Source organism: Sminthopsis crassicaudata, chromosome 1, assembly GCF_048593235.1.
Source record: "Sminthopsis crassicaudata isolate SCR6 chromosome 1, ASM4859323v1, whole genome shotgun sequence".
Lineage (NCBI taxonomy): Eukaryota > Metazoa > Chordata > Mammalia > Dasyuromorphia > Dasyuridae > Sminthopsis > Sminthopsis crassicaudata.
In genome coordinates, this window is record NC_133617.1 from 265,309,028 (window position 1) to 265,321,231 (window position 12,204).

At 33.7% G+C, this 12,204-nt stretch overlaps 1 protein-coding gene across 3 annotated transcripts in view; it reads right to left on the reverse strand.

Annotated features, from left to right (window-relative positions):
* TOX (thymocyte selection associated high mobility group box) overlaps window positions 1–12,204 on the reverse strand; it is a 350,785-nt gene that overhangs the window by 157,266 nt on the left and 181,315 nt on the right. For all 3 annotated transcript variants that reach the window (XM_074278738.1, XM_074278739.1, XM_074278740.1), the window contains one exon: window positions 175–417. In XM_074278738.1, coding sequence (XP_074134839.1) covers window positions 175–417 — 243 coding nt within the window. The remainder of the gene's footprint in view (window positions 1–174; window positions 418–12,204) is intronic.

Sequence of the window (12,204 nt, forward strand, 5' to 3'; positions counted from 1 at the left end):
TAGTATTTTACAGAATATAGTACAGAAATATAGGACATGTGGGAAACATTTTAAGTGGTTGTCAGTATATCTGGTTCCATAATTCTGTTTTAATATCATTAAAAAAAATCTCACTCATTAACCCAGCTAACCACCACCTCCCTCCATATCCCCTAAATGGATAAAAGTTCTTACCACAGAAATTGAGTTTGAAAGCAGTGTTCCATCTTGGCCCAGCATGTTGGATACAGTAATTTCAGGTAGGTTCATATTTTGTGGATGGAATGGAAGCAGCCCATTATGGTTCATTGGGTGACAAAGAGGGTGATAACCAGACTCTACTTCATTCAGATGTACCAGCGAATGGTCAGGTAGTGAAGGGGGTGTAATAGGAGGAATATTAAAGTCTTCATTTTCAAGACTTGGACCAGGGTAAGACTGCGAAATGAAAATAAGAATATTGTTGAAAATCATCACACACACATGGCATGCTCTCATATAATCCGCTTATATGTTATGGCAGGCAGTAGCATCAATTTAGCAAAGAGAACATTTCAAATACTCATAGATTCTCCTGTTGCAGTTTGGCATTATGCATGGAGGAAGAGTGCCTCAGAGGCATAAGCCTGTCTAGTATGCATATAGCCTCCATTAGGCAAATTTTTTTTTCTCCAAAAAAGCTGAAATCAAACAGATTTCAAGGGTCCCATTAAAATTTTCCAGTCTTAATTTAGCTGAATACCTTTTTCATGCGAATTGTAGGGAAGGAAGGCAATATATAAAATTAATGTTTGATCAAATGTGCTTCATAGAGCTCTCTCCAGTTTAGATCATGGTCTGTATTAAACTGGATTCCAGAAACTTTTAGGTTTTGAAAAAAGGTGCTCATCTTTCCACTGGAGAAAAAATAACAAGAACAATAGAGAAGATATTTGTGGATGTTGTAGTGGACATCACTGAAAATACGACATAGACAAAAATAAATGCAACAAAAATAGTGTCACAATTCAAATTAAGGTAAACTGAAGCACAAACTCCAAGCATAATCAATTTATTAGCAAAGTAAAAAATTCACCAATATACAAGATCTCAGCCTAAACAAACTAAGACTTCAAATGGGAGTTAATATATCATTTTTGTAGAAAAAAGGAGAATATTAAAAAAAAAAAAGTAACTTCATTGGAAAGATAAGGTTCTTGGTTACAAAATTAGATGTATCATAGATATGGAGAATAATGTGAAAGGTTGGGAAATGGCAATGCTAGGCATAGTAACAACCTCTCTTTCCACACTGCTAAGAAATTCTAATTGATTTAGTCCATCTGCAAGAATAAATAATGGTACATATAGAGATAACAGATTTCCTCTAATTGTACAAAGACAACTAGTGGTATGGAGATAACAGATTTCTTTTAATTAAAGTGATTTATAGAAAAACTGAACTTTTAAACTTAGAGAGGAAAAGACTGAATTTCTGAAGTCATGAACTTCCAAATTTAATTCAAATACAATGAAACACGAGTTATGCAATTGTGCAAAACAGCAGCATAAAAATAAAATAGAATCAATTAAAACTAGAATTTTTATTTTCTTAACAGGAAGGCCTATTTTTTAGTTATGAATTCAAACGGGAATAAACTTTCCTGGCATTATATTATTAACATTCATTTCTACAACTTCTTTTCCTTGGGAATTAAGTCAAAACTAAATACTGCAGTTACTTAAATTAATTTTACTGATTTTGTAAAATAATAACAAGACAAATTAAGCACTAGTACTTAATCAGTGAAATAACAATTATTGGTATTTGGGCTTTCCACTGGAAGGTGTCATCAGAAAAGTCTGTGGATAGAAAGGTATTTGAGAATTTCTATTTTGAAAGGAAAATGGAAGTATTCAAAGAGAGTTAAGAAAAATTACATGATAAGAAGAGTGCATGAGACAACACTGCAGAGCATATCTATGGACAAAGATGTTTACTTGGAGCAGGTGGTATCAAAAGAAGAGATAATTTCAATCCCAATATTTCCATGTATCCTATTATTTGACTTGAGAGAAGTTTTATAGTCTCCAGGATCATCAGTAATAAGGTTTACCATGTATAATGTAACATAACACTGCATGCTGAGAGAGGCAAGATTTTCAATGGTCATGTAGGAGGGCAGCCAGAAAGTGAAAGCCAAAGACAGTAGTTAGAAGGTAGTCATTGGGAGCTCTGCCATTAAGTTTCATGCAATTGCATCCAAGAGCCTGGGGTTATTTTCTCCAGATGGTGTCTATTTGTCTAACAGAAAGAAAATCTTTGAATTGCACTTACTAAATGTTTTACAAGTTCTGATATATTTATTTAGGTGCTGCTAGAAGACATGATTAAATGAAGAGCTACTAGTAACATCTGGAACTGAGGCAGGTCCTGAAGGGCAGGAAGGGGTGTGTGTGTGTGTGTGTGTGTGTGTGTGTGTGTGTGTGTGTGTGTGTGTGTGTGTAATGGAAGAATGGAACAAGTTGAGAGGAGGGCATGAAGGAAAAAATTGCTTAATTAAACTTTGCAGATAGAATATTAAAATATAAAGACCAGGAAGAAATGACCTGATACAATGTTTTCACTATTTCTTAGTTTGAAAGCTTAGAGTACATGTCATTAATTTGAGGAAATACACTGTTGAGTGATATGTATCATTTTAAATGTAATTCTTACTTGTCATCAGCCAGATTACCTTCAGGCTCAGGATCTCTGAGTTTGTGCTAATTTTCATGGCTCCTCTGGGGTTTGGTATGGCATGAAGGGTGGTCTAATAGAGGGGAAGTAGATGTTTTTGCAAAGGGGGAATTAAACATAGAACATATAATTGCTATATACTGAAGGAGTATATGAGTCTTTTTCCCAGCACTGCCCTTGCCCTTATTTATGTGAATGGATGTGATAATATTTGAGCTTATTTCTGAAATATAGATTTTTAAAGTTGAAAGGGATGACCTCAGAAGCATGACTCCTTTCTTATCAAAGTGGCAAGTTTTGGATTTCATGATGTTTCTCTTTAAGTAGTTATAGGGAAAACAGGAGTTGCTGTTTGATTCTTCATTGAATGAGGCAAAAGCACCATAATAACAAGGGGGAAATAGAGTTCTGGATTTAACAAGAGATACTTAAACCTATGAAAATACTCAATGATACTCCCTCTAGAGTATGGTGTCTTTCTGTAATAGAATTTCCCTGGTAGTTAGGTTTTAATTTGTGGTGTTTCAAAGGGAAGTTTAATTGGTATCACTTTACATTCAGTGATAACAATTGTACTGCAATTTAACTCGGCTACATGGTTATTTTCATGTAATTACACATTAACTTCATTTAACCCATGTAATTACATACCAGAACCGCAGATTCCACAACTTAACCAGAAATGGGTAGTTAGAATGATCATTAAATATAACTGTACAAGGTTACTAAGCAGCTTCTACTTATGACAAAGAAAGTTTTTTGAAAATCATGATATGGTTATTTGGTACAAGCCAGTTATAGTGTAATTGAAGCCATGTAATTATTTAATGGCATTTATATCTAGATGTACCAATACTGACAAGAAATAACTATGGTGTCAGATTAACTTTACTGGAAATCTTTATACGTGTGTGGAAATGAGTTAGGAAATCTATAAAAATGTCTTTGTAAGATACATCTGTCCTATGATAGAGGTTTGATGAAACAGTGCTAAGTTCTATGTTAACCACATTTCACTGGGTTTTATACAAAACACAGATTAAAGATTCAGAATTAAAAAGGATATTAAAGACAGTATGCTTTAACAATCTACTCTGCTCCTTATTGTACCGATAAGAAAACCGAGGTCACACTCAAGATCATACAAGTAAATAAATAAGCTAGGATTCAAACAAGTTCTCAGACTCCAAATAGAATGTTCTTTCCACTAGACCTAGTTTTTTTCTGTATATGTCAAAGTCAAATGACGAAGACAAATACTATGGGGTTACAAATCAGTTAAAAGCATGATTAAGGACATGTGGTTTACAAATTTCCGTTTTACATAAGCATGACTAAGTGTCTTTTATTCCCAGAATATTTGAGTCTGCCAGTTGACACTATGATGCTATTCATCGATGTTCAAAGGTTTAAACAGCGATCAACTGCCTCAAGTGAGATATGATTAGTCTGTAAGAAGCACTAAGAACTAAAAGGTTCCTTGACATTTGATACTTCACTTTAGTACCTCACCGTGGCTGCCACTGGCCTATAGGTTAATGTGTAGCCTGTTTTAAGTTTCATGATTCTGTGAAAAGGAGATTCCCATTAAAAACTACAGTAAAATTACAGAAGAAGATCTCTTTTGTCTTTTAATTCTTTTTTTTTTTTTTTTCATTATCACTTTTGGACAATGACAACAACAAAACAATAACAATTGCAAATAGCTCACATTTCTATGGCTCTTCCTGATTTTTAATGCATTTTCTTCACAACAACCTTGTGAGATAAGAAGTGTAAGAATGATGATCCTCATTTATAAAAAGATTAAAAGACTTGCTCAGCTAGAAATTTCAGAGCTAGAACTTGCATCAAAATTTCTTGTGGAGGTGTAGAGTATCTGTGTAATGTATAACTTCTGGATGTTATCTCTACAGCTAGAGCTCATGAACAGTGTGTCTGTTTGAGAAAGCTTAGAAGAGAGCTTTTGAAAGGAGAAGAGTGCCAATAGAAGCAAAATGATGATGATACCCTTATAGGCCTGTCAAGGTTCAAGGTAGTCAATGGTATACAGATAACAGAGATCAAAAAACATCTATTAAAATGCCTATTCTGTACCAGGCTCTATGCTAAATTTGGAGATTCAAAGAAAGGCCGAAAAAAAAAAAAAAAAAAAGGTTCCTGCCCTCAAGAAACTTACAATCTAATAAGCATGGTCATAGGGATAGGGTATCTAGGGCTGCAGTCAGCTATCAGAAGCAAGCAAAAAAAATGGAGAATAGTTCTCAACCTAGCAGCTATCATAGAAAGAAAGCAATTGAAATCAAGTTCAGAGAAACATTAAGCAGAGAACAGAACTGTGGACAGCTCAATGGGAGTGATAATCTTTCTGATCAGAAATTTTAATCTTTTTATTTGAAGCTATAAAGAGTTTGAGGAACTATTATCACATTAGTACTTTTTCCTATTTCTTCTTTTCAAATTCTATATCTCTTGGTGTTCCAAATGAATTTGGTCATGATTTTGCCTAGTTTTTTTTTTTTTTTTTTTAATTAATCCTTTGGTAGTTTAATTGGTAGAGTACCTAATATATTTTAGGTAATATCATCATTTCCATTATATTGGTTCCATTCAATCATGAGCAATGAATGCCTCTCTAATTCTCTAAACTGATCATTTTTTTGAGGAATATTTGGTAATTATATTAAAATAGACCTTTTATATGCCTTGGCAGATTGATAACCAGATCTTTGCATTTTGTAGGTGACTTCCCTTTCTATTATTTTCTCTTGTATATTGTTTCTATTCTTCCTACTCCCCCTTCCCAAAGTGGGAAGACAAAGAAGTCTTGAAACAATTGATAGGGAAGCTTAACTTCAATTCCTAGGGGGAAAATTTCTATAACATATTATCAAAGATGGATAGAATTATAAATACTTAAAAAGGGAAACATAATCATTATAAAATATTATAGATTCATCAAAGGCACATTATATTAGACCAATTAGTTTCTCTTTGCAAAAGGGTCCCCAAAATGATATATTGTTAAAGTTCCACATGCATGATGTGCCTGTATATAATTTACACTTGTAGTCAAGATGAAAATATATAGACTGGATAAAAGTAGAATTGTGTTATCAACAGACACAAAGAGTAGTGGCATGCCTCTGTTTGATACTTGTCAATGATTTGGACAAAGCCAAATGGAAATGGGATTTGTTTCACATTTTTGGATGACAGGAAATTACTATTGTCCCCACTACTACCAGGCACAACTATTATACAATGATGCTCCATGTTTTAAAATCTGCATTTGAAAATTGACATCATTATTGAGTTTTGTAAACAAGTATATTTTTTCTTTAGTTGGATGCATGTTACCTATTTATCATTTTGCTGAAATTTATAAAGTAAGTTTGAATTTTAAAAGTTATAATTAGCAGTGTTAATTTTATGAACTTAAAAAAATTTAAGTAATTATAGAAGATGTTGTCCGTATTAAAGAAGAGTTAAGAAGATGAGATTAATACTAGTTCCAGAGAAACAAAATTAGAAAGCCTTTTAGTCCTCCATGAAAATGAAATGTAGGCTAATGACAATTTAAATACAACTTATAAAATATAGCCTCCAAATTATCACATAACTAAAACATTTCTGAGGAGGGATTTGAATCCAGGTTTTCTTTTCTCCAAGTCTCCTCAGTTATCTATTGGGAAATAAATAGATATCAAAATGTGGATATAAAAGATTATATCAGACTAAAAAAATGGCTGAATCTAAAGAAGTAAAGTTTAAAAGGAATAAAATATAAAAACTTACCTTGGGCTTAAAAAATCTTATGCCTAAAAACAGGATGAGAGAAATTTGACTAAAAAAGAATTCAAGTGAAAAAAATCTGAAGGCATTCATGCTCCAGATGTTAATGATTATAACTCAAGAGTGTGACATTAACAGACTCCAAACTCTAAGAGTGTAAACTAACTACATTAAAAGCACAAGTTCAGAATGAGGGAGATTAGATGTTTGCTATACTAAAGGCTGCCCTGCTGGATTATATCTAGATTATGATATTTAGTTCTAGGTACAACATTTTAAGATGGCTCCTGAAGAATTTGAACAAGTTCAGAAAGCCAAATACATTTCCCAAATAATTTTAATTTTAGGAAAGCATTTGTAAAGTTTTTTTCCTATTCCCACTTTTAGCATAGTGGAAAGATTTGAGCAAACACAATAATACTAAGAATTCAGCTCTATGGTTATAAATGAGTCAGGATAAGTTTTTAACATGAAATGAGGTGAATTGCATTAGTATCTGTACTTGGCTATGTACTGCTTAACATTCTTACCTCTGAAAAAAGCATATATACTCATTTGTGTGTATGTATGTGAATGTAGTATTGTGTGTATATATATATACATATACATACACACACACACATACACACACACAAAGACACAGAAACACATATATATCTTAGGAAATTTTCAGATGACACAAAGTTGGAAGAGATAATTACAACAAACACATTGTGCAAACAGGATGTGGCAACTTTGAGTTCTGAGCAAAATTTAATAAGATGGCTTTCAATAGAAATAAATATAAAATTTTGCATGAGTTCAAAAAATTGATTTCATAAGTAGCAAAGTGTAAGGGACGCAGCATGGTTTGATGTAGAATTTTTCGGGGGGACAAAATTAGTAGATTTTAGTGAACTGCAAACTCTATATGAGTTCTATATGAGGAGGAGATAAATGGAAGAAAGTCATCCTTTAAGTATTTGAGGGGATATCATGTGAAAGAGAGATTAGACTTGTGGAGCTTCATCTTGGAATGCAGAACCATGACACTAAAGGAATTGGGTGGAAGTTACATCAATCAGATTTTGGTTTGATAGAAGGAGAAAATCTACTTAGAGTTGCTTAAAAAAAAAAAGACTGGACTGTCTGACATGGAGGGTATTCTTTTACTGGGGGCTTTCATGCAGTAGCTTAATGAATATTTATTAGGGATGTTTTAGCAGATCCAGCATATAGTAAATAACTTTTAAAATCACTTCTCACTCTTAGATCCTGTGGTCTGCTCCTCTTCTCTGCTACCCTTGTTTAAGTAGAATGAGACAATGTAAATGAACAATAAAAAGAGACTGGAATTAAGACTAGGGCTTTATGTTGAATGTTTATAAATATGGATTACTTAAATCACTACTCAGGGCTAGTTTGGACTTCTCTGTTTTCTATCTTCTCTAGTATCTGCTCAATTCCCTTTGCTGATTTGGGTAATTCAGTGATCAATTCTGGGTAACTTGGTACAAAAAAGAATAGCAATTTATTAATTTGCAATTAAAAACTATACTTGAGAGAGTTTTGTGTAGTGGACAGAAGATGGGGCTTGGAATTAAGGCAACCTAGGTCTTATTGCCCTAGGCAACCCTCTGTGTTGGAAAAAGAATGAAGAATTTACTATATATATATCATTTACAAAGGGAAAAATGTTTTAACAAAAATTAAATAAACCAAGTCAAATCAAAACATTAATTTGATTATGTAACTATCTTCCTGCTCCCTGGCAAGACCTCCCTCCTTAAGAAGATCATGCTGAATAAACCCTATTAAGGATGCAGTCTTTCAAACAGAAATGGAATTTAGCGACTTATGCTTAGTGATCTTTTCTTCTGAGTTAAGATTAGTTAGTGATGGATCACCTTGTCCCAGTCTAGGGTAGGATATCTGTCTTGAAAACCATACTTCTGTATGATATCTGCTCATTCAGATGATATCTGCTGACTAAGGTTACATTACCTATGTCCTTGTTGCAAGATTCCAATTTCATATACTACCCATCTAATTTTCATCACCTCATTTCATTTATTGAAGGTCTCATTTCCACCATCATTTCAGTTCCACATTCTCAATGTGTTCCAAGCCAGTATTTTACATATCTCATCCCAGGGTTTAGTGTTTCCCTTATTTCTTTGTAACATTCACATTCTCATTTGCTATAGGTATGCTGGTATATATATATATGGAGGTGGAATGCTAATTTATGCAGCCTTTCCTCCAGACTATAGATACTTCTCATTTTCACGTGTCAAAGATACAGTACTAATTTATGCTGAACAGAATCAAAGAAGAGAAATTTCTTCTTAACCTTTCCTTTCTTCTTTTTCTACATGATTCCTTGCATCTGTAAGCCTTTGCCCCACCCAGAACAATCAGCATATAGAACATTATCTTTGATGACAGGAAGCCTTATTATTAGAAAGTCAAACTTCACAAAATGTTAAATCTGGAAAGCACCTTAATTTAGGTCCATTCTTTCATTTAACTAATATCTTACTGTTATTTTACTAAATGGAGGGCCTGAGAGGTTAAGCTTCTAGGTCAGGGTCACAAGATAGAAAAGAGTAGAACCAAGATTTAATTCCAAGACCTCATTCCAAATCTGATACTGTTTCTATTATATCACATGGTTTTTCTCATAGGGTAAATTTACATCTGTGAGCATACACATAATCATGAATAAATTTAACTCACTATGAATTTAGCTATCACATTTTAAAATATGTTTTTCATTTTGAAAAGAAAAATGGCATTACTGGTAAATATGTACAAAATGCCTTAATTTTTAATCTCTACTATATATCCTTAATACCAAGAGTAAGTAAATGTCCTTTAAAAATATTTCATCTTCCTTTTTTATATGTTTCTTTTCCACAGTTAAAATAATTAATTCAAAATAAAAATGAAGTAAAGAGGTCATTATAATATAAAAATAAATGGACTCTGTATATATTCTGAAATAATATAGGAAAGTATCTTTCTCTCCTCCCATGTTCCCCCAAGGGTTTGAAAAAGATAAGAGTTATCTCTCATTTTTCCCCCAACGATGGAGGGGGGAACCTTCAGAAGTAAGTATTTTTCAGCTTCTTTTGTCTCTGCATGAACCAAGTTTGATAGCTTGAGACTATAATGTATTACTGTGGCAACCTTCAGTCTGTTACATAAATCATCTGAACATTCAGCAAGAACTGTCCAACAGTGCCATTCATGTTATCAAGCCAATGATCCTGCAAACAATTTTTTTGTCTTTCTTCACATGTTAGACAATGGCAATAAATCACATTCATTTATAAAAACACACAATGTACTAATTTATCAAGCAACAGTTATCAAAATATATGATTGCAGAAGGTACAACTTTTGTTTCGTTGTGTACATCAATTTTTCTTTCTCAGGTTAGGCAAAGGGCAATGCCTCAAGAAACCATTAATTTTCTGACATAGTATTCATATACTCAGTAGATGATATTTACCTAGGGCCTACTGTGTGCATGGCCATGTGGGGAGAAAATAAAAATTTAACAGAGGGTATTTCTGGAGAGAAGCCACAAATAAGGTAGAGTTGGTAAGAGGATGAGGTAACTAAAGTTATCTAGAAGCAAGAGATCAGGCAGATCTGCAAGATATGAGGCAAGCAACTGGTGAATGTCCAAGAGGCAATTTAACTTGTATTTAAAATTATATTTCATTGACTCCAATGAACATGGGGTGGAGGGTTTGTTGTCTAAGGAAAAAGCTTCTCTATGAAACCCATTTATAAGTTTATTTCAAGTGTTCTCTTGTCCACCATAGTCAAGTTCAGGATTTCAAAGATGCTTTCTCCCCTTATTTATATACACTGTCTTCCCTGGTTTTCTTCTATATGTAGCTCAAAATTCCATCTTCCATTAAGTGGAGTTTCCCCAGTGATTCTACTTTCCCAGTGTTTTCTACTTGCAATTGCTTCTCATTTACACTGCATTTAACATGTCTATACATAGTTATCTGCAAGCTGATTTCCCCTCTAGAATGTGAGCCTCTGAAGTCAGGGACCAGGTTTTTTTTTTCCCTTTCTTTTTATTCCCTAAGCTTACCATAGCACTGGCACATAGTAAACAGATATTTAATTCTTGGGGACTTACTGACTGACTGAATTGATCTGGCATAAATTTTTGTCACATATTAAGCCCAGTGTAATGGATATCAATCATAACCCCAGACTAATGGCTTAGAGTCTTCTTTTTCCCTTTAGTGAGTATACTACTAGGGTTAATTACTCATAGTCCTTTGCCCAAGCTTCTTTTTCAGAGTTCTTCCTTATCCTCTGTGAATCTAGTGTCATTTACTATGGTTTCCCTATAGGGGAAGGAAGCATCTTAGCATTAGCCTTGTCATGTGGACAGACTCCAGGTATTGTGACAAGTGTATTCACAGTGAGTGATGAGCTCTCTGCAGCAAGGTTTTGAGCCATGGTCATGACTGATGTCAGGGGCAAAACCCGCATCATGGGGATTCATTGTTTTGTCACAACTGGTGATCAATTTTAGGGATTCTGGAATAGTATATTTGGATAGGTAGGGATTTTCAAGCAATCAGAGGATTTAGAGCTAGAAGAGATCTCATGAGATGAACTGATCTAATACCTTCATTTTTATAGAAGAGGAAACTGAGATCCATGGATATTAGTCAACTTCCCTTGCCCCACTGATGCCATTCCTCCCCCACTCCCATTAGGACATGTCAGGGACAATGTAATTTTTTTTTATCTTTGCATCCATACCACCTAGCATAGTGCCCTGTTTTTTTCTGTGTGTATCTTTTATTCTCCCAGAGAATGGGCGTGGGATAATGCAAGGGCTTCTGGGAAGAACCACTTCAGCCAATGGGCTTGCTCCTTCTACCAAGTCAACCTGAGTTCTCACCTTGTAACTATCCAGACAACCTCAGTTCTCACTTAGTAATCCTAACAAGCAGGTATGTAACAATTTACAAATTTTCATTAATGAAATCACAGATTAATTTGAGTTGAATGGATATTCATATGTGTGTGATTGTTTGTTTGCAAGCATGCATGTGTGTATGTGTATGTGAGTGTATAAGAGGAGGTCCCAGTGAGTTGTACAACTCAGCAAAAGTTAAAAAGGTAATAAATAGTAGAATGTTATACAGCAGAATTGGAAACATAGAATTTGAGAGTAGCAAGAGACCTCAGTAGCTACCTAGTCCAATGAGTAAATGAATACTATAACATCTGAAAGGTGTTTTAGATAGAAAGATGGATAAACACACACATATATAGTCATCTGTAACTTTATAGATATGTAACTATAACAATATATAACTCTGTGTGTATATATACACACACACAGAAAGAACATTATGCAATATAGATAGGAAATTAATACTGAACCAGAAGAGAAGTAATTTAATAGGGTTAAAAAGCACATTCTTATGTTTGGGTTTCTATTTCACTCTGATTCAAAGACTTAGAATGAAAGAAAATTCTCTGCAACAGTCTTCCAAGCAATTCTAACTCTCTTAATAAGGAGGACCAAAAATATGCCCAGAGGTTGAAGAGAATTCTGCATTATTAAGGATACTGTACAGTAAAGTAAATTAAAGAAGATGTATAGAAGAGACCAGATGTTGAAGTAGAATCTAGGAAAAGAGATGATTTCTCTAATTTAATGGAGAAAGGCAGGATAAATA